We start from the raw sequence: 27,164 nt of genomic DNA on the forward strand, positions 1-27,164 counted from the left end.
CTACCCTTATCCCAATTATTATATGGGGTCGGCGTAATATGGTTTTATCCATATTACTAAAGGATTTGGCTTTTAGTTTTACGACCGGCCGCCAGCCTGACGTCTACCCTCTTTGGGAATGCATTTGTTGGTGGTTTTCGCCACCTATGGTATGGAGAAAAGGATTGAGGAAAAAAGGAAGGGAATGTTGGAAATACGTAAAGGATATTTGTAAATGAGAGGAATAAGAGACTTATGTGGGAAAAGAAAAGGAGGGGACACTGCAGTTTCGGAAAGGACTTGGACACTGTAGCGGCTCGGGAGGCCGGGGTCGTATACCCGTATGCCCCTGATAGGCATATATATAGAAAATTAAACGAAGAAATGCGTCTGCTGTTTCATTGACTAATTAAATACTACTATATAAACTAATTCGTTAACATAAATAAGTACACATTATATCGACATATCTATTCGCTACTTTCACTACTCATTGTTGTCGATAAAATGAAATATATTAATCAAATCATCACAATTTAAACTTATATACACCATGGGTGTGTGTGTGTGTGTGTGTATATATATATATATATATATATATATATATATATATATATATATATATATATATATATATATATATATATATATATATATATATATATATATATATATATATATATATATATATATATATATATATATATATATATATATATATATATATATATAAATTTCGCTAACATAATAGTCACGTAAATTAAAGATACGCTATAAGGAAACATCCAAAGCTGTAATGCTATCTTAGAAAACAAAACATTGAAAATTGACAAATAATTGCAATGTTCCCATATTTCGTAAATGATAATAATGACAACTACTCGTATTTTGAATGAATTTTATCTACAATATGAGTACACACTAATGTTTAATTATTTCCTGTTCACATGTATATAATTAAAATAAAATCCTGAAATGGCTATTAAAGTAGTTTATTGTATTGAATATTCTATCAACCATTAATATATGAACGGATTTGAAACAAATTTAGTGCACAGATTGATCTATGTTAAATATTTTTAGAAGCGTTTTATTCTTCTATCTTTCTGTATCAAAATCGCAATCCGTATTAATATCTTTGCACATATGTACAATATATATACGTATACTTTTAGAATAAAAAAAGAAAAAAAAATCTCACGGCTGTAATCCCTAATTAGATAGTCAGAAGCGTATTCATAATGATAATTTATTACCAGATACAAAATAAAATATATTTTTATTTCTAAGAGTAGAGGAAGTTTCTTGATAATTATGTTGCCCGATTTCGTAGCAAATTTTGATCCGATATTGGTAATATTTGCAACTGATAGGTTCTATTTCCGTATTGGTTCAATATTCTTTTTGTGATGATTATAAAGCTCCTATTTTTCTTCGTGGAACCAAACATTGCTTGTTGCGAAGGAAAATATACTTACACACTCAATTCCGCGTATCATATCAAAATATTTTCAACATAATGCATATATAAAACATCTCATTGTTTATAGGTCTCTCTCTCCCTTTGTGTGTGCATATGCGTGTGCATGTGCATGTGCGTGTGCGTGTGCCTGTACGTCTGCGTGTGACTATGCGTGTGCTTGTGCGTGTGCATGTGCGTGTGCGTGTACTTCAATCATTAATACACACATACATATGTGTGTGTATACTCATGATTAAAGTCAATTTTTGTGGAGCTATATTCCATATACAAGTACAGAATATGGAATCGCGTACATGAAAACGAAATATAATAAAAGTCTTTAGCGGGTAAATGTATAATCTCAACATGCATTTATGGCCTTATTTCGCAAACAAACGTGGACTATTTGTATATTCATAATAAATTATGTGGCAATAACATTTAGTGGAAAAACAGTACTATATAGCAATACATCGATTAGCTTTCAGTGAGTCAACAGAAGTGCCAGTATTAAGTTATTGTGACCAATAACGATTCCGGAGCTATAACACTGAAGCAATTCCCTTTTATTGGTCTAATCTACGATATTTTACAGAAGCGCCTCGTCTATCCGTTGTTTTTCTCCGTTTTACTAGCTTTCGAGAAAATATTTCTACTTATTTAAATTACAAAATGAGCATTGTACCTACTTATTTTGTAATTAAATATAATAATATATATATACGTAGGGAACAAAATTACCCAATAGTAGGTAAGTGATAACCGTCACCCATACATACTCGCGACATCAGAAATATTGCAAGTGTGTTGCCGTACTTTTATGAAGAAATTCTTGAAGGTTTTAATATCTCATGTAGTACCTAATAGGAAGTACATTTCTATTTCACTTGACTTCGCACTTAATCACTAGTGTATAATGTATGAATAATGCGTAAAGCTTGACGCTTATATAGGAGCGCATTGACCGACCTCTTCGCACATATACAAAGAACCTGGCCACCAGAATGTTTGCGCATGCAAACACATCAAAATGGATCCACCTTAGAGACTATGGGCAGCTACCGGAGTCGAGGCCTAATGCGTACGAACTCGTTCCAACGCGCATCGAAGAGGACACCGTCATTTAACAAGGGCATCAGCGTCATTGGGTTTATTTATACGCTGGCAGTTTGCCGGATTTCCCCATACGGGATATTACCTGTCAGTTGAGAACTGCACAGAATGTACCTGATTGTGCAAGAACAATATGAATAACCTCCAAATATCTATCCCATCGAGCCGTACGTCTTTTTGAACGGCGTTTTATACCTCCAGAGAGAGGCGAATCGTAATTAATAGAAACGTACAGTTAATCTTTATTGAACTTGATGCGTTTAATATATTGCTAGACCTTGAAGATAATTTTTGGTCAATTATCAAACCTTTAACTTTATTTTTTAATTTTTCAAATAACTATAAGGTAACTAAAATATTAAAAAGAATAGGGATGGTTTTTAGTAGCTATTTCTGGATGTACACCAACCAAAAATACGTAATAGGTATTAGTAAATATTATATATGTATATATAAAATATTTACAATATGAATATTATATAAATATATGTTTTATATATTTATTCATGAAACATAATTATTATAATTACTTATATGTAAGGTGTGCATATTTGCATATGTTTTATTAACATTAGCGTTTTCCTTTCTTTATTACTTACACCTTTACCGCCAAATAGCTCCTATCTTTATTTCTTTCTCCTCTATCCAAAGGTTGTCTGAAAGAGATTGCTTTAGCGATAAGACCACCTTTTGTACTTCATAAATGTAATACATATTTTATCTTTATATTATTCTTTAAGTGATGCAAAAAAGAGTAAATAAATAAATGCCATGGGACATATTTATTATATTCTTTTGTAAAATTATCAGTTATTATTTAAATGAACATATTTCATTTTAATTGTTGCATTAATATTTAAACGATTCTTTTGTTTCAGAAGCGTATGAATATTAAATTATATGTAATGTTGATGTTGGTGGGTTATAATCCTTACTAATATTATCAATGTGAAAGTGAATTTGTTTATTTGTTACCTTATAGCACCTTACTGGCTTAACCAATTACAATGAAACTTCCTATACAGGTAGTATATAGGACAGAGAAGGATATAGGATAATTTTTATCATGATCAATAAGTATATGCTGGTCACGATGACGAAGTCGCAGGTAAAGCTAGTATAGTATGCAATATAAACATCTGTATTATGTATATATAATACTAGATATATTACATTTGAACTAGGTATACATATGTATCGAAAACCTATGTAATATTTGTTTTATGCGACAGTCAGTTTAACTAGTTCGTATTTAATGTTAAATGTAAATATAGTTAAATATCTGTCGAATATAAAAAGTGAAGCTACCTGTAGTGCTGTTCATGTCTACAGGTGACCGTTACCGCTTTCCATTAAATAGCCATCAGATTATATGCCTTTCTAAGTAGCATAAAAAAGTACAGGTTCTAAACTAATATCATTCCATGATGGCACTTAATGAAAAACACTAAAGCTAAATCAATCTTTAAGTAATTAAATAATCAAAATTTGATTTTACAAATATAAATATATTTTTAATTAATTTCGATCATCTGACTATAATCTAAATTATTTAAAAAATTGGATCATATAAATAAGTACTAAAATTGTAGAAAGAAATAAATCTATTACGTTTAAAAATCAAGAACATATATTGTGTTCAAAGCTGAAACTTTGGAATTACCCGTATTTCTAAGAATAACATGGTAGCGGATTTTATGAAGCAGTAAGAGAGACAATAGTGTATCATTTTACAGAGAATTCCTGCAAATATTGTATCAGGCATTCTTAGCTATCATATAACGAATTATTTTTATAGGAAAGGGAATAATAATAAGAATACGAAGGGAATGTTTTTATCACGTTACAGCTCTCATGTAATACTTATAGCTTCTGTCTATAAGGTTGAAGGAATGTAAGATCCGACCCAAAAGGATGATTTTATAAGTCTTTATATATACATATATTACCCAATATACAGAGACAACAATAAGAATAATAATATAATAACAGAGACAATATATAGATTAGCCCAATTATTCATTTTATTGAGATATTTTTCAAAGGATAGTTTAAATAGGATGGCGACAAAGGAAAAATGGAAAGGTTTAGCTATATTAAAATAGCAGATTTATAGCAACTATGCTAATAAACATCTAGTTTCATAATTATTACTATTCTATGCTTGAAGTATTTAAAAATTTTGTACATGTTTTTTAAGATCATCTGCTTTGTTATTAATCTCTCTCTATTCATTTAAGAGTTCCCTCATGTCGGTGTAACTAGTTTATGCATATTCCTTCAGCCAGCTTTATCCCTTGCCATATCTTTGACCTCCCTATATGGCATGATTCTTAGTGTTTCCTTTATCTGTCCCATGTAGTTATTCCTCGGTTCCTTAGGTCAAAATTACTTAAGTAAGTTGTGTACTAAGCTATATAGGTTATTATAGTTTTTTAACTATCCCACGAGAACTCATTAATTTTCCATGATTAGAAGTATCTAAAATGTTTTCCGGGGATGTAAAGTACCACCATACAAAATTTCATTCAAATCGGTCCAATAGTCTTGGAGATCCCTTACAAACAGACAGAGAAACAAAAATTTTAAAAAATCTGGTTTTGTTCTATTTTACTTCTAACATCCCCTGATTCGGTTTTTAGCGTTTTTTTTCTATGTACAGAATTTCGATCTCTACAGTTTTATTCAATTATATATATATATATATATATATATATATATATATATATATATATATATATATATATATATTGCTTTTCCTTTTTCCTCTCCTATCTTTATTACAGTTTCTATATATATTTATACATTTTGCAGATTATTCTTCTATCCCTGAAATCTAAGCCTTTAATACTTCCTTTATATCCTTCCAATATACTCTGTCGGAAGCCTTCTCCAGATCTACAAAAGCGATATGTGCATTAATTTCCAAATCCGTTCTTCTATCTATTATAAGTCTCAGGGCTAAAATTGCCTCACATGTACCTCTATTTGCTTTAAATCCATACATGTCTTCACTAACTTGGCTCTCTATTTTTTATCTTATTCTTATTTATTTATATTAATAATTATCTTGGAAGTGTAAAATATTAGGCTTAGAGTTCTATGTTCGTCATATTTTTATAGTATTTGCTTTCTGAGATTTGGCAATAGTTTCAGTTATTTTGAAATCTTCTCAAATCTCACCTATTTTATAAATTATTTATATCATTTTACAATTTCGTCTAATAGAGGTTTGGTATCTGAATATTTTATAAGTTCTATAAATATTTTATCCTTTCCGATTGCTTTTCCATTCTTTAATTCGTTTAATGGCGCATCAAATTTTGGACTAATTATTACTAGTCCTAAACTATCTGGATGTATATTTATTTCTTGTTTATTATTTTTTGTCTCTAGTACACCTCCGTTACACATATTATAAGTATTTTCAGCATTATAAGCATCATATTAGTAAAATAAATCATAATATTCAGATTCCTATTAGGAAATATACAATAAATACATATACGAGTGTGATTAAACTTCACATTAAATACCCATATACTACACTTAGTTAAATGTTCCGACGGTAAATCTTTAAAGCTTTGTTTTAATATATGTATTGTTAAGTCGTTCTCTCTCTCTCTCTCTCTCTCTCTCTCTCTCTCTCTCTCTCTCTCTTTGTCTCTCTATTGCAAACAAGATGCAATGAAATTTTGCAGAAATGTAGTATTAGAAATGTAGTTGGATAGCATTAAAACTATTGAGTTGTACACCGCGCAATGCGAACGTTTACATTCATGAGAATAATAATATATCAGTTGTCTAGTAGCCATAAGTACAAGCTCTACTCAGATTGGCACTAGATGGTGCTTTATAATATATTCAGAGATAATATTATTATTAATATGCACGTCGAAACATGGTTATATAGAGTGTTGCATTTACCACAACTATAACAGTTGGCTACTTCTTCTGACTACATCATTTAGAATTTGTAGTCGTGAACATATTTTACTAATAGGAAAAGTTTCTTATATATTTTTTCATTTCGATACTTTTAGTAAAACACATAGCTATTCTTATAGTATAAAGTAGATATCGACACCAAACTCGCGCATGGTAAGGCAATTTCAAAATAAACGTTACAACACCATTAGTCGCCTTTGTGTGAATTTCACTTTTTTTCGTGACCGTATAACGAGGTAAGAGCTCATTACAGCCGACGAGTGGGGAAGGCACCTCGTCTCTGACAGACAACCCACTTTAAGCCTACGTGTAGTGCCACCAGGTCTCTCTTCATAAACGAGACCTTCCTACTCGTATTTTCACGTCCAGTCCATAACATATAGCTAAGAACTTATTCATTAAAAATTGCTAAAATATGAAATTTTTGAATAAAGCTACGTTATATATACATATTTAGGAATTAATTGTGAGTGCATTTATATAGTTTGTTGTCCTGTATTTTATTACTTGTAATATTGGCAGCACTAGCAATATACCTTGTTAAATACTTGAAAGCTTCGCCTTCGGTTTATGTTGCTACACGTCGTCGTCGGTGATATTGCAAAAATACACTTAATTCTTGTATATAAAATCTTATTACATTATATTACATTACATAGTATTATATACACAAAATAAAATTATCTGATTATAATTATAATTAAAAGCGAATTATCAAACTGTTTCGTTTATGTTAATTTTTTATGTGTTTACACCTATTCCAGAATCTCCAGTAAATTTATTAAGTTTGCAACTAATTTCTAGTTCTAATTTTTTTTATTAGGTATTGAGATAAAATCTCAATACCTAATAAAAAAATTAGAACTAGATTAACTTTTTGTAAAAAAACGAATATCAGTCCGACAATTACTTAATATTAGGTAAAATCTTCATCAATTCAAACCCGACATAATCAGTACTGGATTAACAATTAAGCCATATAGACCGCGACTTATAATCGCTAGACATAAAAAGCGGGGCATTCAGCAAACGTAAAACCCCATAAAAATTTGTAATGCGTATTTCATTTTACATGTCTATAGGCGATGGTTACCACTTTCCATCAGCTGTGGAAAGTGGTAACCGTCAGGTGGGCTTCAGCTTGTTTAACATTCTAAGTTGCATAAAAAAAACTTTTATTATTTAATCGCTAATTAATTCAATTACAACCTCATCTGCCCTTATCCATATACAAGTTGAAGTAAATAGATACAAGTGAGTGCCTCCTTCTATTCTTTCTAGACGGGGTAATAGTTGATCAATTGGCCCATAAGTATTTTAGAAAAATATAAATCCATCACTGGATATATATTTAATTATGTCACTTATACATAAATTTACCAAAACTGCAGTAGGTAATATAGATAATATTAACTGTACTGCAGTTTTGAGTTTAAATTTAAGTTTTGCCAATATTCCAGGACTGATACCAACTATATATTTATTACTGTATGCAGACTCGGACTGCCAGGTTATAGTAGTTATGATTATGTCTGCTGGAACGATATCCAAAACTTATCAACGGCGTAGTATTAGAAGCTGTAAACAAACTTGAGGCAAACTATTGCAATTTCAAATTATGGTCACTAAATCTATAACAGCTTAGTCATGTCTTCAATACATCAACATCAATCAAAAACAACACTATACATACACATTAATTCAAAGTGACTTTACATGTATTACAATATCTGATAACATAGATAAGAGATAGTTTGTGTATAATAATATTATTAATGTATGGTTCAGAGCTTATACTATATAATGCGTATTTATTATAAAAAATAAATTTTGTAAATAGAGTTAATAGTAATAGAGTTGAAGTTGCATATATATATATATATATATATATATATATATATATATATACAATAAATTAATTTTATCTTTATCAAAATCTCATTACGTTATACGTAAAAGAAAACTTTTTTGAAACTAATAACTAGTTCATGAACTATATACGTTATGAAAATCAGACAACAAACATCTGTGCATACAAACATAACTCAAAACATGTAGATCTAAGCATATAGATATTTGAAAAGTTCGTTTTCCTAAAACTAGCTAGCAGTTCAATCCAAAATCTGTTTAACCTAAAGCAATCACGTAATAACGGATTGCCTAACATAATCATTAATACATGTAGGGACTATCCCTAAAAAACAAATTATTTCGTACAAGAAAAAATATCTTTCCTATGCAAATTACTATATTTTGTTTAGCTCAGCTCGTAATAGGGGGCGACCAGGATTATGACCACAATAGACCTCGGTATTGAAATGTAGAAGGTGTAAAGACACGAATCGCTACAGATTAGAATCCTGTTAATAGTTAGGTAGGTACTTTGTTGTAATCTAATTGTAAAGGGTGCGTGACGCCCGCATTCTGCGGAAAGGTGGCAAGTTCCTGAGAGCTATTATTTAGCCAATAACCCTCCTCAAGAAGGCGTTTGAAAGTGTACAGTACCTATCTCAAAAGTGTACTTACGCGAAGGTTGTTAAGAAACAAAGAACCTACATATACGAGTATGAGATGTACGAGGCAGTAAGACATCGTATGTGGACGGAAAAGAAAACAAAAGATCGTAAAAAATAACTATTATGTACAAAAAGAATTAATTAATTAATTTGATGTAATTTTGAAAGTTTGATAGTTCAGACCAAAAATTTTGAAATTTAGAAATAAAATTCCAATTCGATCATTATCTTTTTCCGTAGAACAAGAAGTTCTTTTCTCTCATTAAAATAAGCAAGTATCTACTTAAATTGTAATATATAAATACCTATTCAAGTACTACACATTCTGTTTGATACGATTTTCACCAATGATTTTTATTTCCACGAACTAAATTTTTCGCTTGAAAACTGGCGCATTTTTTCCAAATTATAGACTTCACATTATTCGAAGCATCATCGAATTTAAACAATAATCTTTACAATACACAAGACAAAGTTTGGATATGCCCAAGTCTGCTATTTTTTCAAGTTCAATACTAAGGAAATTACTCTTGACAAATGGGCATTCATTTAGTCCCAATTTCACTTGAGAGACAGTGCGCGGCTGTGGCGTAAACGCTTTTGTTTTAAATTTCTATAAAACAATATTATGGTGATGTGTTGTGTGATAAAAAATCACTCTTTAGCGGTTTTAAATCGAGACAGCAATAAATTCTTCAATTTTCATTCAATTACATATATAATAATAAGTATATTTTATATCAACCAATCGTTACACTACCGGGCAATTGGACATTGATCTTCTTTACCCATAAAATGAAATTAGTCTATTGTAAAGTGAACGCATTCGAATGTATAAAAAATGTTCTCTTCGTAGATGAATGATTGGATTTTTACAATCGACGAACACACCGAAAAGTTGAGGTTTTTTGTAAAATATATTTGTAATGTATAAAATACTATACACAAGTGTAAGAGAAGAAAAATTCGTAATAAAGGCGTAGTTATATTTTTTTATGTATCTTTGAATAAGAAACCAGCTGACGACTCACCTGACGGTAAGTTTTGATCGTCAACTACGAGTATAGATATAAACAGTACCATAGACATGTATACTATAGTACATCATCATCATATCAGACGTTACCTATCCACTGCTGAACATAGGCCTCCCTATAGACTATATAACTGCTATAAGAAACAGGGCCGTTCCTTACAGCAGTTCACTATTGGGAGGCTTTTGCGAGTAGTTGCCTCGCTTGGCAATCAAGTAAGAAACTGCTATTTCTCATTGGTGATATTTAAAGACAGATGCTGCTGCCCATCGCTAGACCATTTTCTATTAATCACCTCTTACGACACCCACGGGAAAGGATGGAAATACTGTGTAGTATATATATATATATATATATATATATATATATATATATATATATATATATATATATATATATATATATATATAATATATATATATATAGTACTTAACTGTATATATATATATATATACAGTTAAGTACTATAGCCTTCTTTTATGGAGAAAGACCAATGTCAAGAGTATAGGACTTTTTATATATTTAAATATATATAATAATTCTTAGTCTATATTAAAAATCATACAATAGATATATACATGCAGTGTGTTCTAGAATATGATATATTACCGAATTAAGTATAGGTACACTATGCAGGTACTTAACAATATACTGTATATTATTACTAGCTTTTACCCGGGACTATGGCCGCGTGAACGGGATATGTTTACTGAATAACCGAGATAAAAAGTAGCCTATATCCTTCTCTATCCCATATATTACATATATACTAAATTTCATGGTGATCAACAATCAGATTAATCCATTAAAGCACTATAAAGTCACTTTCATACTTATAATGTTAGGATTAGCAAGGATTCATCATCATCACCATCATCATATCAGCAATTAACCACCCACTGCTAAACATAGGTCTCCCCCATAAAGGGAAGTTTTGCCAGTAGTTAGGATGCTTGACAGGCGTGTTTATAACCGTGGTTAGCCTTTGATGATATTGTAAGAGGAACGCTGCCGACTATCCGTCAACCATAGTTCCTTTTGTCGCCTCTTGATACTTAACAAGGAATGGCCTACTCTGTACCGGGACTACACAGCAAATTAACAAGAACTATAGGCTATGAAACAGTACTATTACCTATATATACAGGTACAGGTATAGGAATATCTACAGGTTTAATTAAATTCATACAGTGCAGCAGCATTGTATAGATTCAAGCAAACCCAATAATGAAATGAACTTTGATAGATAAATATTTGCCAATAGCCTGAAGAAACAAGCTGCAATAGCCATATAATGATATATACAACATTGATCTGGTATCTGAATTAATAAAAAAAGACCATTATTTTCTTTTTCTTTGTCATTTGACCGATTGCATTCAGAAGCATGGAAAAGGACAAGTTAGAAATTTCAAATCCAAATAAGAACTAATGTGAACTATATATGGGTAATCCGAAAAACATGCAGGCTAGAAAAAAATATAAGGTACAATATTTAGAAGAATTAATGAACAATCAAGGATAATTTAAAATATTATTGTGGAAGATTCTCGAGGGCGACATCGTACAGTCAAAGGCAGTATTAAATGATCAATCACTAAATGGAGCATCGACCCCAAATGTGTCCCAAAGGGAATCATATGGACGCTGGTTACTAATAAACAAAACAGATTATGAACTTAGTTGTCATAAATAATTAGAGATTGCGTGCCACAAAAAAAAAACGAATTTAGTTGTGATAAAATTAGTTATTTTAAAAACTAATGAACCAATTTTAATATTTTTTTATGGGATTTATGTGTAAGTAAAAAGAAATAAAAATAAATTAATTTTAGATAAAAAAGAATTTTCCAAATTGATTTCGAACTGACAGAATTTCATAACTCTGTCAGTTCAAAATCAATTTATCTACAAAAAAATTAACAAAAAGTAAAAAATTTACAAAAAAAATAATCAACCGAATTGGTAACCTCCTTTTTTTTGAAGTCGATTAAAAATTTATTTGTACTTTTTCCTTAGTTCAATTTTGATCAAAAGGCTAGAGAGACGGTTAAGTTAGAAAATTCATCACTTTATCTTTCGAAAATAAATACATGTCATAAGTAGTTGCAACAAACTAGAAATAGCGTACTTTCCATCAAGGACGCAGCGACCCAAAAATGGGATAGGTCATATGCTGGGTAAAGCGTATGGACTAAATATTAGAACATAAAATAGGACGCAAATATTTTTTCTAATGAAAACTAGGCCTTACTCGTATATGTAACTTCTATTGTAGATCCGTTAATTTAGGATATGTTTTGTCTGTCAACAATTAGATTTAGAATAGAATTAGATTTTGGAATTCTCTTACTTTAATACCTATTATGCACCTTTGTACGCCTACCGGTACTCACTTCTACCGAAAAATCTAATCCTGTCGTTCGAATTGAATGTAGTCGTGTATCTATAGTACACGATTAGATTCGATTGTATGTTCAGAAACAGGCAATATTGCATGGATGAAAATAGGATGGCATTACTATTTAAAAATAAAACCCTATATAGACACTAGCATATTAGATACAAGAGGGACTTAATCTGTAATGTTAGCGATATGTCCTGTCAGATCGATGTCCATACGTCCCTCGAAAAACATTGCTCTAATAGAAACTATTTTTTTTATGAATTCTTGACGAGTTCGCCACAATGGGATAAATGATCTGACATAATCGCCATCGTACCATTAGCACAGATATTCTTTGCTTGCTTGCTATAATACTTCCACAACGTAGACCAAATTCCTAGGCATTTATTATCAATTCATCAAAGTTGAAAGAGGGAGAAAGTAATGCTTTCATTACACCACAAATATATGTATATAGAAATAATAAATATTCTCTACAGTATTAGAATATATTGTTCCCTATTTCAAAATCAGTAAGGGGTATATGTATTTATTAAAACTAAATATTGTATTTATACGATCATTTATTTTTACTACCATAAATATACGTTTTAGGGGTAAAGATACATCGAGTAAAATGAGATTCCATCCTTAATATAAGTAGATACACGAGATTCTAATTCTGAGGTCTTATAGAAATCGTGAAATACTTTCATTCAAACTGTTTTAAGACAAAATGTAAATGACGATCCGTTCTGAATGAGTTAGATACGTTACTCTAAGTACTAACTACTAGTTAACAAAGTTTTTAATCTCCTTTATAATGTAACGACCAGACAGGCGCCATCTACAGTATTATAGACTAACTAACGCTGATAGCAAAAAGCTTTTCAGTAGGATTACAATATCCATTTTTTCCTTTAGATTCAATTAAATCTTAATTAAATATAATCGGTTTGAAATCATATAAACAACATCTTAATTATTAAAGTACTAGTCATCACACCTTTATTAAAGACCTCAGAAAAATAACATGAAATATAACAAATCACTTTAAAAGGATTCATACCGAAGCTTACCGAAGCTTGGCAATGTCAAAATCATTAGCCTATTTTAAGAAACAATTGAACAATTATCAATATTTCTGATTATTTAAAAAGCGATCTAATTGCGAACTAAATTATTAATCATAAAATAAGTTGCATTTTCATGTACCGGTATGAACACTCTCAAATATTCCTCTAGATGATAGCATATTTAAAATTATACAATTAATAATACTATTAGTAAGGGAATGCTATTAAAAGATAAAATGTGCATAAATTCATATGTGTAAAACACGTTAGCTTCATAAGCAATTAGTGCCAAATACTTTGAATATAATATTTAAAATACAAATATAAGAAACTAGACGGTCAGATCATTTTCGTTCTTTAATTAATTTCATTAAATAATTAATATAAAATTACATAATGAAGAGGAGTAATTATTATGTGACATAATTATTAAGCTACTGCTTATAAAAAATAAATTTATAATTTAAAATTCGATTACCTTATAAACAAAAAGTAAAATGTTTTATAAACCTATTTTAACTATTGTATTAGTTTTCTTTTGCAAAATTTTTAAATTTGATAAGGTGACAAAATACTAATAGTTAAAGTAGGCTTAAAGCTTTTAATTTTTATACATAAAAGGTATATATAGCGGTCCATACAATATGGCATTCCCCAGATAATTATCAATAAAAACGGTTCATGATTTATATAAATATAATATTGCAACCAAATCACTGATATAATTACGCTGTATTATAAGAAGCATGATAAAAATTAGGTAATAAAAAATGCAATAGTTATTAACTGGAAAATTATTAGTTCTTGGAATCCTGCAAATATATTATATGTACTTAATAAAATTCGATATACATGTAAAATAGCATATCCCTGTAATCGGATATGAATTGCGCAACGTCAATAAATTATCAAATGTAGCAGACAAAATTAAAAATCAACTTATATTTTGATTTAAAAAAAAACCATCACATTATTACCTGTAGTGTAGTATCTTAATGTTCAGTGCGAGTACTTAATTTTTTTATCAACATCGAAATAAAATCTCGCGATTTCGACAGCACACAATCTTCTGTACTTTCGCTTTTTTACTGTATACCGACGTTAAATGAGAAATATGAATGTACGTTAATTAATTATCTTCTAGTTCAAAATTGAATTGTGCGTTGATATAACGAAAAAAAAATTGGGTGCTGCTTACTCTATATAACATGCTGAATGAAATTAGATTAAACTGGTATTTACAGCTCATATATTCGTAATTTTAAATACTAACATTAAAATAACGTAAAAGAAAAAAAAATTATAAATAACAAATCATTTAAGAATATTTTTATTAAATTAAAATTTATCACTTCAAATGTCTATTTTCAATAACAAATATAAAAAAAAAAAAAACTATTAAATGTTCAAGCTATAACATCATACAAAATTCCCCTCAGTTTTTTAAGTATCAATGTGACACATTTTAATCACTAGCGACGACACGTTACATTCTGATACATAATTTTAGTTTTAATCTACAATATGTAAAGAATACATTTTTAGTTTTAAATATTGCTATTGCTCCTATAGACATTTGAGAAAATATACTGGATTCTTATTCATATCAAGTACATTTATAAGATATACAAATACTACCACGTATACACGTATTACTTCACAAAATATTAATAATAGTTCTAATAAATAATTATGTATATAGAGTAATAAATAATCTATTATAAATTATTACACAATATATATTGTTATTAACTACGGGGTCGATTCTGTGGTGCCATTTCTCACGACCTGTCTCTTAAACCAAAATTTTAATTTAATAGTTTTACAAAAGTATTATTGTATGGCCCTTTACGAACTAAATTTATAATAATTTTGACCAAAATCCATTAGGAATTTCGAATATATTAGTCCTTATATTTTACAGTGATAGCAAATTGTAAATTTAATTTTAGAAGATTAGAGAATGGCGCTACAAAAAAAACCTCATTATCTTCTTTACCTGATTTAAATACTATTCAAACTACAGAATATAATACTTATAGAGAACTTAGTTCCTTGTTTTGTGCATCATAATTTAATAAATTAAAAGTACTAACTAATAAAGGAGTAAAGTATAATAGTAAATCACAATATGAGAAAGAGACTAACGTCTTAGTGGGGGGGACATCGTTATCCAACATTTATTATAAATAATTTCAAATATATTATTTTTGTCACAACTGTTCGTATTTTAACAGTATATTATAATAATTTAGCGTTTATATTTATATGTTTCAATAATAATCAACAAATCTTTAATTTTGTAATGAAACATTGTTTCTAAATAGGAAATAACATAATTATTCCAAAGGTATATTAATTCATTTCAAATTATTTGAGATTTACTAGATTATTATTTTAGTATCTATAAAACATGGTCGTAATACACTTAATTCTATGTATATAATGAAAGAACTTTTTTAGAAATAAATGCAAAAGAATGATATTTGGAAACTACATACTAAAAGGAATGCTCAAAATTCAAAAAGGTACATACACATGCATGAAGTCATTTAAATCTAATTATTGGTAAATAAGAAAAATGCAAAATTACTCTATCCAGTCTAGTACCCATAGTACAAACTCTGTTTAATTTGTAACTAGGTGGCGCTGTATGATATGCCATTTTTTAAAAAAGCCATTAGAAAAATGTTACATTTAAAAATGCTAATAATTCTGTCAAAACGGTTGAAAAAGACTAGATAAACTAATAAGATGAATAGTAATATTAAGTAATAAGTTATATTAGGTAATAAAATTGTGCCATTACTATTTCTACTATTTCAGTCTTCAAACTTAGGGAATGGAAAGAGAGGTATATATTTGAGATAGACTGGTTCAAATGCATGCGTGATGCATGCAAAATTTGCACATTATTATACTTAAACTATAGTCCATGCTTATATCATGATAATAAATGTATAATCCGTGCTTGTATCGTGATAATAAACGATAGGGAAGACTTGAAATACAAATCACTTCATTAATAGGCCCGTAAAATGTCACTGAGAAAGAAGAGTGGGGCGGGGTATCACATTATGAGGTGTAAAACCAAACACGATGAAGATTACTAGGGTAACGCTTGAAAAGAATAACACATGGCGGCGATGTGCGTTGTTTATCACACACCATTGGAATTTAAAATAATGCAGTCGAGGATTTTTATTTCGACATGTTCAAAAATATAGTTAACGACATAATATAGTCACACCCTGCTCCGCATTGAGACCAACTTTATTGGTTACATTGAAAGCGAAAATATATCACAAAGGAGTATAAAATGCTTTTATTTGACATTTGTAACAGTATTCTAAAATTATGAATTTGAAGAGAATGCACAGAATGGTCTACGTTTGACTTTACTTTTCTGGCCACTCTTCAAACTGGGATAACCATGTTGGATAATATGTATTGCAAATACGAATTATTTTATCCTCCTATGTACTTATACACTATTCAAAATTGTAAAACCCCCAACATATGATCTCATAATATTTAAATGGAATTATAAAACTGATATCGATCCATATATTAAGAACTATGACACCACAAAGACAAAGATCTGAAAATTAATGGTTTGAACAACAATATATTAAAAACGTGCGCTCAGCAAGCATGCATGAAAATTTAAGTGCTATAAATGTTATCAACATTTACATAAAATAATTTTAACATTTTATCTTTAAAACTAACCTATTTTTGAATAATAACTATTATGAGGAATACGAAATAAAAACAATTTCAGTCATACTGTAATGATTTCGCTCACTGCATTTCATTATATTGTAAATATATCGCATACTAAAATTGAAACAGAATACGACTGAACAAATTAAAATCTGTCCTAATTTTGTGAAATTTGAAATAAAGCTACTTTAAAGGCTTACCTACGAGTACGTCTATGATAACTATATAATTAAATGCATGCTACAACGATATGCAATGTATTATTTAAAGAGAAAAATACTGACATTTGCAAAATAACTTTTTCCAAAATGCAAACACCAAAAGTGTAATTTGGCAACATTTTTTAATGGATATGCGACACCGACATTCATTTGTCAACTACGCGAAGCGATCATAACACAATCTCATTCTTAATGGTGTTAACAATCACGAATATTTAATAGAATACTTAAAAAGCCACAAATATTGGTGTTTGCCGTTAAACTACATGGATTCGGTCCAATCGAGACAGCCGAGTCTCTATAAAAAATTTATTTATATAACAGTTTCTTGTTCCGCTTAACTTGAGAATCATATAGTAGGATCTTATTCCCAGTTTACCAAAATGGTGTTTTACTTCTCCATGTGTGTTTATTGCCTATACTTTGACTATTATTATTGATCCAACAAACATCAAAAAGTATCATCTATAATCATAGATAATTTTGTACATATTGTATAAAATTAATAGGTACATTTTAGTTACTGTAAAAGATGTCATTACTAAAATGTTAACGAAATGTTGCGCCTATAAATATTTATATTGGGCATTGCACATTTTATTGTATACAAATAAAATTAATAAGTATGTATTGTTTATGTACTGACAGAAAATTATGCTTTTATAATGTTCATATATAATCCTATTAATGTACGGATGACGTTTCTATATATTAAAATATCATGTTCTCGATTTCACAAACTTATACTTATCATTACAGATCTTCAAATATGCAATAAACCGCAAAATCATTCTGCCGAGCTTATTCATATCCCATGTGGCAGGAGGCGAGCCTGCCACAGCCTCAATCTCGCAGATTACAATACAAATACAATCTACACCTGATAACATTTTACATTGCTATATACCCTTGCGTTTATTATAACAATATTAAATAACCATTGGTTTTTATAATCTTGAACACATTAGCATTTTACTTTTGCCCTTAACAAATCAGTGCGCTGATTGAAAAAAAAATTACGATTTCCTGACGAGCAAGCTGCACGCACTGAGGCCAGTGGATATATTGGCCAACTCGGAGAAACAAATGGATCTTCTAGCAAAATCAATTTTTTCACAGAACACCTGGAATAAAATGGAAAGCATGTGTTTAATTGATTTCTTGGGCGCTGTTTTTTTAAATGTTACGCTTTTACTTGTTTATAAATAAGTAAAACTGACAATCATCATCAAATCAACCGTTACCTGTCCACTACTGAACATAGGCCTCCCCTATAGACTATCATAAGTAACAGAATGGTTCCTTATGGCAGTTTACCATTAGAGGAGTTTGCTAATAGTTACAATGGTTGGAAGGCAGGTTGGCAACTGCAGGCTTTGGTGATGTTTTAATAGTGTACATTAAGTTCCCTTAATCGCCTCTTACGACAGGGCCACACAACAACAGCAACCAAAAACCGAACAATAATACTTTTTAATTAAATCATAGTGGCAAATTCAAATCTTACTTACTTACTCTTATTGCAAATTAATAATTATAATAATAACCAAAAAATTCTTATTGAATTGTCATTAAAATTTTAGAATTGGATGATAAAAAAATATTAAAGTAATAAACTTCAGTCATTTACCAATCTACTAGCATACAAGCACTATTATTTGAATGCTGTAACATGGCATTAACAGTACTTAAAATAAATAGTCAAAAAGGGATTTTGTATTATTTAATTACATATTATGACACATTAGAAAAATAGGGACTGTAATTATACTATTTTATTTTTAAACAAATAGTGTCCTGTCAAGACTCAAGCAAATTGTATATAGTAACATAGTGGAACAATATCTTTCTAATGTTAATAAAACCCACCAGGTGCGAGAACTCACACACTGTATTCTGTACATAAATATATATAACATAAAATTACCTTTATTGCACTTCTCAAGCGAAATAGAAATCTAAGGATTATTATTATTGATATTACAATTAATAATTTCTAATTTTGGACCGTAATTGTGATTAAAATCTGGGCTGCATAACTAAATTTGTTTTAGGAAGTTTTTTGATTTTTTCTCTAAAACAGTGCTAGTTTTTTTTTTTTTTTTTATTAGTAGAAAATGGAATAGTAACCCCACCTGCGCTAACGTGATACGCTGGCGGGGCACCAGTGAAGAATGATCGATGAGGATGAATACAGACCAGATAGCACATCATGATGAATTCATTAGGAATTAATCATGATAGTTTCCATGGGGTACCGCGAGGAGGTCGACCTGGTTGGGTATATTGCTAGCAATGGGATTCTCAAACTCCATTACAAACAATCCCTTTCCCCCCAAACAATGCTAGTTAGAAACATCATTTTATTTTTTCTTTTACATTCACCTGTATTTCATAATTTCACAGAATTTTTATTGTGAAATTACAAACTACAGTTTGTGTATTTAACCACAGTTACACAATGCTGATACATAACACTATGGCATATGACCGGATGAACAGACAGACAAACAGTCGCACCATAAGAGTTCCTTTGTACGTGTTTAGTATGGAACCCTAAAAATGATCATTTGGCATGACAATTACCTTGAAGGACTCTGGAATTTCTTCTATAGCCCTATGTATTAAAGTCCCATTGATATAAAGACAATTAGCAGCCTCGTCTTCCGTGACAGACAATGTTTGATACGAAAACGTGGCTTCTCTCTCCATTCTCTTTAACATTTCCTTAGCTTCCTTACTGGCACCTACACACAATATATCTGGTCCCGCTACTGTTATGTACTTTTTCAAATGCTGTGCTCCTTTGGAGACCTGTAACGAAATTCATGAAAACTTACAAAAAAGTACTTCTTTTTGTCCAAATATCTTCTAATCCAAATAAGGCACTAAAAAATTTGCTAGCACACAGTTATAAAGTCTGTGCTATTTATTAAACAATATTATTCAGTAGGCGCGCGCACTAAAAGTACACAATGTAGTGTTTATAAATTGTTCACAAATAGAGTATGTTACTAGGAATATTCCTGGTTCAATGCCTGATCGGGTACATTTAGAAAATCAGCTTTTTCAAATTGGTTTTGATATCATATCCTTCTGGTATCCTAATACGAGGTGCATGTCCTAGTACATATTTACATTATATAAATAATTTAAATAAATACCAGTGGTCATATTAAACAGTGGCATTTTTTATACAACTATGACAGCCAACAATCATACGGCCCATCTGATGATAAATAGGGTTACCATAGCCTATGGATGCCTATAACACTAGTAGTATCACGCACGCATTGCCGACCTACGAAAAAACTCAATACCCTATGCCTTTTTTGAAGAACCCCATGCTGTAGCCGCTCTGTGCGTATCTGTTATGGTTTTAAGATGCGAGGATGAATTATTATGTGACCACCTCATTATCACTTCAGCTTGCTCATCCTTCAGGCTACGTCGATCACTTTGGTTCTTCTGCAGATATCCTCATTTCAGATTCTGTCGCGCAAAGAAACTCCGAGCACAGCTCTTTCCACAGCCTTCTAAATAACTTGAAATTTAACATATGGGCAACTGTGTAAGACATAGATATTATATGTAGAAAATACCCAGACTATCACAAATATACTGACCAGCGAAATATGAATAATACCTTGATAGGAGTGCAGGGAAATTCAGGAAAAGCTTCTGCAACTGCACTTGCTCCAGCTTCATTACTCGTTTCGCAAATGCCAACGAAGAATTCGCGACCTTAAATTAATAATAATTATGTCTCACTCCCTCAATATGAAATTAATAGAGAACTGTTTATTTTTTTATTAAATGTAACTAGACGATATCATGTACATTGGACATTTTTAAGAAAAAAATATATATGGGTCTAAATAAGAACATTAGAAGCCAAAACAATAATTCTTAGAAATTTCGTCTGTCTGAATATTTGCACCGGCATTAAGCAAAAACTACAAAACCTAACCGGATGGTGTTTTCATAATTGTATTCCCTAACGTATAATTTAAAATCTGGTATAAGTTTTATCTTTATACACCATCTAGAAGTTATTTTTTTATTGGTTTTCCTAATTATGAGATCTACACTAAATATTAATTAAATACCTCTTATTAATTATAATTTAATATAAATGTATTGCTAATTATATACAACGAATACAAGTAATAATATTATATTGAAATGGAATAATAACAATGGAATTTTATATTTCATCCTTACTCAACAAATCAAATAATGTTATTATTTAAAATTACAGTAAATAAACCAAAAGCTAAGCTGCATTCTGTATATTTCCAACAAGAACTTATTTCAATTTTCCACTATTAGTAGGTACTTACACAAGGTCAGTTGATACTTAAAATTTCAAATAGTCCATGGCCTTAATAAGTGCTAATTACCTTAGTACAGCAATTGAAAGAGTAGGCAGTACTTCATAGGATGGGTATGATTACTAGCGATAATACACAATTACGCCTAATATACATGAAATTGATAGGTAATAGGCATGTCCATTATTACGTCTAGGTCTATAATCTTAAAAAACTCAAATATACATATGTAGGGACATAGTATATATTACTGAATAGAGTAATTAAAAATATACAAACCTAGATGCCAAACTACAAAGAATTAATATATGCATATACACTTATATGAATGCTGATCAACAGATAGATCTATATTTCATTTACATTAGTAGTTGAGGCAGTGTGTTAAACTGAGAAATATATATATTAAGTACAAAATATATTTGATATCCAACTCACCAGTGAACAACACATCAGACCCCATTATCTTAGCATCTGGATCACTTATTTCAATTATTGTCTGCCCTAGATCTTTTCGCAGGACTTCCTTTATTGCTTTCGTCTATAACAAAGTAACCATAGCTACTATGCATTAAGAAATATATAAATGAAATTTTTAAATGAGTGAAAATGGATTACGCTGATGGGGCACTAATGAGAGATATTAGATGAAAATGAAAACAGGTCAGTTGGCCCATTTTAACGACTAATTACTAACATCACTATCCCCCCTATTATTGTTGTCAATCTATATTGTCAATCTACAATGGGATACCACTGCTGAACATTAACCCTAATCCTATTAACCCATCATCCCATGAACCGTCATAGACTACTATAAGAAATACTCCTGAGCTAAACTTAAACTTTTTAAGTTTCAAATAACAGGAGGAAGGCCTCCTCCTGTTATTTGAAGTTATTGTGTCAGTCATTAACTGTCCACTGCTGAACACAGGCCTCCATAAGGGGGGATTTTGCCAATAGTTACCACACTCGGCAGGTGGATTGGTAACAGTAATTAGGCTTTGTTAATGTGTTAAGAGGAATGCTCCTGCCCATCTCTCTCTTGAAGTATTCATTAACTTCCCTTAGTTGCCTCTTATAACACCCATGGGAAAGGAAGGTTTAGCTCATTCTATGCCGGAACCACATGGCACCCATATCACACATTCAATATTATAATATAATTAAATAATTATATATGTGTCAATATGTATAAATACAGAATCATGTGAGGAAAATAAAATAAAAATTTGCTTATTAATAACAATTTACTTATTAATAACAATTCGCTAGGCATACCACTAGGTCAAATTAATTAATTAATAGGTACTCTAGTGCTTTAGTGCTTATTAGGGTCAAGGGAGTGATGTAATCCAGTAATGTTCGTAATCCATTTACATTCTATGATGAATATGGAACTATATTAGCTTAATTATGAACGTACAGCCAATTTATAATAAAAAAAATACACATTAAACAATTCATTATATAATATCCATTATATTATTTAAACTATTTGTACTTAAATCCACTGTTTTTATTGTAAAATTGTGTATAAATAATGAAAACTACTAAGCACTAGAATGAAATATAAGTATTTCAAATATTATCATGTAAACAATTTAACAAATATTCATCAAGAAGTTACAAAAAAAAAACAGTGAATTATCCTCATGAAAACATATTATTAATACCTATAATTCGCAGAGCAAAAATACATTTTATCCAATTAAAATAAAAAACATTAAAAATTATAAGAAAAATACTATTGTCCTATGTAACAAATATTTGTAACAAAAAGTAAATAGTGATACTTACTTTTAGCTCATCAGCTGTAGTAGATGGCTTTGGCAGCAATGCTATACCATGGCATATTATAGCAACATCTTCTAGAAAGACATTCTCTGGAAAAGTGCCCCCAATGTCCACTTCTATCACTTCAACATTTAATTCTCTCAAGAGTCTCGAATAGCAATCATGTTGCCGCCGGGCATCATTCAAATTAGCTTTGTCTGTGAGTCTCAACACTGGTGTCACTTTTCCAACTATTGCATGAGTATATTCATGCATTTTAAAATCCATTATCCTTCAATAATTATTCTTCCTATCTAAAAATCAAAAGTGTAGAAATAAAATATATAAATTAGTCTTGCAATAATATCTACTCAACAAAATGGAGAGCTATCTTAGAGGTGTTTATAGTAGTGTAATTAGGCTATTTGAAACAGTTAATTACAAACTATTCAAAATATAAAAATAAGATAGAAATTTTAAAGATTAAAGGACATATCCTTTATGATAGATATGCCCTCAACTTTTTTATGAGATGTTGATTTTTTAATGGATGTAAATGACATAGTAACTCTGCCTATGCTAATGGTATATGTTGGTTAGGCACCAGTGAAGGATGAGAGGTGAGAGTAAAAAGGTAGGTCAGTTAGCCCATCATGATGAATACAGCATGATGGTTTCTAGGGTGGACCATGTGAAGATCAACCTGACAGGCTATTTTGCTGGCAAAGGGACAGGTTTTTTTTAAATGGGTGTAAATGGAATGATAACCCCACCTGCGCTATCGATATACACTGGTGGGGTACCAGTGAGAGGTGATAAGTGAGGATGAGCAATAGGACTGATAGTCCATTCACAATACTAACAATCTCCCCCCCCCCCCCCTATGAGGTGATATTGCAAAGGTAACTACGCCAGCTGTTTCGGTATACGCTGGCGAAGCACCAGTGACAGATAAAAGATGAAAACGAAGCAGTTAGCCTTATAATTCGCACAGAATCGATCACGATGGTTTCCAGGAAGGACCGTGCGTAAATTGACCTGACAGGGTATATTGCTAGCAATGGATCCGTTATCAACAACGTCGTCCCCTGAACCCTCCGAAATACCATACATTAACGACTTATATAAAAACACAAATATCAAACATCAGTTGTATTAAAGTATTTTCTAAATTCAGCTGCGATTTATCTAGAGTACAGGTATTCTTACCAACAACAAATAGATAGTTACAATTCTCTTTTCGAAGTTTTAATCGAAGGAAAATAAAAATTTATCTAATAAGATATAATAAATTAATATATAGTATAATACAAACCTCAATAAACACCTCTGTCACTCATATAACCAAAGCCCGGTCTATTTTGTAAAAGTATTTCACATGCACTGATAGGTGATAAATTTAGAATAATTTAGATGCAATCTAAGGAAAAATAAAATGACATTATATACCGTTAATACACCTAATGAACTGACAATAATAAGACACTGAGACTTCAGAGGAGACTGTTCATAGTAGAAGACCAATACATATAGTACATAGTTACAATATCTATATATTAGTTTATTATCAAATAACTATTTATTGAGTATCACGATACGATATGATATGTATACGCGATGATGACCTTTTTTTCACCATAATAATCCCGTCGAATCGAGACTAATAAGACTCGTATACAGATATCAAAATATATAGTAACGATATCTCTATAATAACGAATTTAATTTTTAGAAATTTAATGAAAGGAAAATGTTCAAAATTACACACGTGTTAAGCTGGGACGAGCAGCTAGTTCATAATAAATTTAAGTTAAAATTACTATAAATTTAATTTATAGTGGTCTCTAAAACAGTACATTATATACTTTTCAATCCTATCATCGGTGCCAGATTGACTATAAGTATATCGAAGTGCTGAAGTGTACAGTAAAGCTACGATGTCTATTTGAATACAGAACCAAAGTACGAAAGCCATTTTAATGTAGAAATATGTAAAATAGGGTGACATCATAATCATCCCTAAAAGTCTTCATTGGATAGATGCATTGAAAGATGTTTAAAGACTTAAGAGAAACGGGTAAATAATTGTAATACTTGATACAGTAGTTTTCTTTAACACGTATATTGGTATGAACTGATACAACAGTGACAGTTATCGAAAACAAAAGATGATAAAAATTACGTAGAAAAATATGATAACCTGTAATATGCCAATCTTCAAGCGAAGAAAGTAAGGATCATAGATCGAAAATGTCCCTAAAACAAACCTTTCTTCCAGATCTGGTGACTGACCCAGAAACTTGTGAGGCCAATGATAAAAACAGATGCGGGATATAAAGAAATGAGGCATGGGAATTGGTAACATCAAGAAACTTCATGATAAGTATCATCAGGCATTACACAATTAAGACTTACAGTAACGTTCTTACCGTTAATGCTGAAAGTTGCACTTTTACGGTTCTGAGCTAAAATGCGATACGATCCAGAGTATGGTGGTTAAAGAAATCTGCTTCCCGATAATTCATCCCTCGAGCTGTGACCAGTGTATCGTCGGCGTAACATGTTAGGCTCGTACCCGACAGCAATGTACCCCGTAGCACATAATCGAACCCAATGTTCCAAGAAGAGGGCCTGGAACCAAACCCTGTAGAACACCGCGCTTCATCAATTGCCCGTTGCGATCGACACAGATTACCTCCCTGTTCTCCAGGTAGGCCCTAATGATGTTATATAGATACTGGGACACTCCATGAAATCGTAGCCCCTCCATGATGCAACTAAAGGGCAGGGTGTTAAATGCATTAGAGATATCCAGAGATACCGTAAGAAGCACTCCGCCCTGGGAAACAGCTTCATCAGATAGCTCTCTTACATGTGCGATAGCATCGACAGTGGACCGACGCTCCCGAAACCCGTACTGCGATGGAGATCTGGACCTACCCGTGTCAGATGCCGAATGATACGGCCAGCGATTAAAGATAAAGATAAAAAGCCTTTATTCTGCGCTTAATATTATACAAAATTTACTTTTTGATTTTAATTAATATTGCATGCATACATTTTTTTTTTCATTAAAATAAATTATATATTATAATTTTTTTTATAATTAATTAATAAGATTATAAAATTATATTATTAAAATTATATGTTATATATGTCATTATTTTCATCAAATTAAATCTCGTAGCACAGAGTGCCTTATGGCAAAGGCCTCCTCCAACTCCTTCCAATACTTTCTATCCCTTGCTGCTGTACTCCAGCATGGACCTGCTGTTTGTTTTATTTCATCCTCCCATCGTCTCTGTGGACGGCCTCGTTTCCTTTTAGTGTCCCGTGAATACCAAACTGTGATCTGTGAGCTCCATTTATCTATGCTGTTGCGCAACATGTGGCCTGTACATCGCCATTTCTGCTGGTCTATTCGTAAGAGAATGTCTATTAACTTAGTTCTGATCCTGATATCCTCATTTCTCACTCGGTCTTTCCTTTTTATTTGTAACATGCTCCTTTCCATAGCCCGTTGACATCTTAGAAGCTTGTCACGGTGTTCTTTATTTAAAGCCCATGTCTCACATCCATACGTCAGGCAAGGA

General features: G+C 30.8%; 1 protein-coding gene across 1 annotated transcript; it reads right to left on the minus strand.

Annotated features, from left to right (window-relative positions):
• Nucleotides 1–13,004: 13,004 nt before the first annotated feature.
• On the minus strand, nucleotides 13,005–25,072 carry LOC113517329 (N(G),N(G)-dimethylarginine dimethylaminohydrolase 1). The gene is made up of 6 exons (XM_052896622.1): nucleotides 24,887–25,072; nucleotides 23,596–23,885; nucleotides 22,234–22,336; nucleotides 21,108–21,205; nucleotides 20,048–20,275; nucleotides 13,005–18,585 (listed from the first exon to the last, which is right to left on the minus strand). Exons 2-6 carry the CDS (start codon nucleotides 23,857–23,859, stop codon nucleotides 18,478–18,480), a joined length of 801 nt encoding a protein of 266 aa, XP_052752582.1. The 5' UTR covers nucleotides 23,860–23,885; nucleotides 24,887–25,072; the 3' UTR covers nucleotides 13,005–18,477.
• Nucleotides 25,073–27,164: the final 2,092 nt, after the last annotated feature.

This window comes from Galleria mellonella, unplaced genomic scaffold (assembly GCF_026898425.1).
Source record: "Galleria mellonella isolate WM207_F2 unplaced genomic scaffold, CSIRO_AGI_GalMel_v1 utg33, whole genome shotgun sequence".
Taxonomy (NCBI): domain Eukaryota; kingdom Metazoa; phylum Arthropoda; class Insecta; order Lepidoptera; family Pyralidae; genus Galleria; species Galleria mellonella.

What these genes read in the sequence shown, in the direction of transcription:
- LOC113517329 (XM_052896622.1), bottom strand. Translation starts at nt 23,859, where the DNA reads ATGGATTTTAAAATGCATGAATATACTCATGCAATAGTTGGAAAAGTG. An exon ending in CTACAGCTGATGAGCTAAAA is followed by an intron (nt 22,337 to 23,595) that starts GTAAGTATCACT and finishes ACTTTGTTATAG; the next exon opens with ACGAAAGCAATAAAGGAAGT. An exon ending in AAATTCCAGAGTCCTTCAAG is followed by an intron (nt 18,586 to 20,047) that starts GTAATTGTCATG and finishes ATTTTATTCCAG; the next exon opens with GTGTTCTGTGAAAAAATTGA.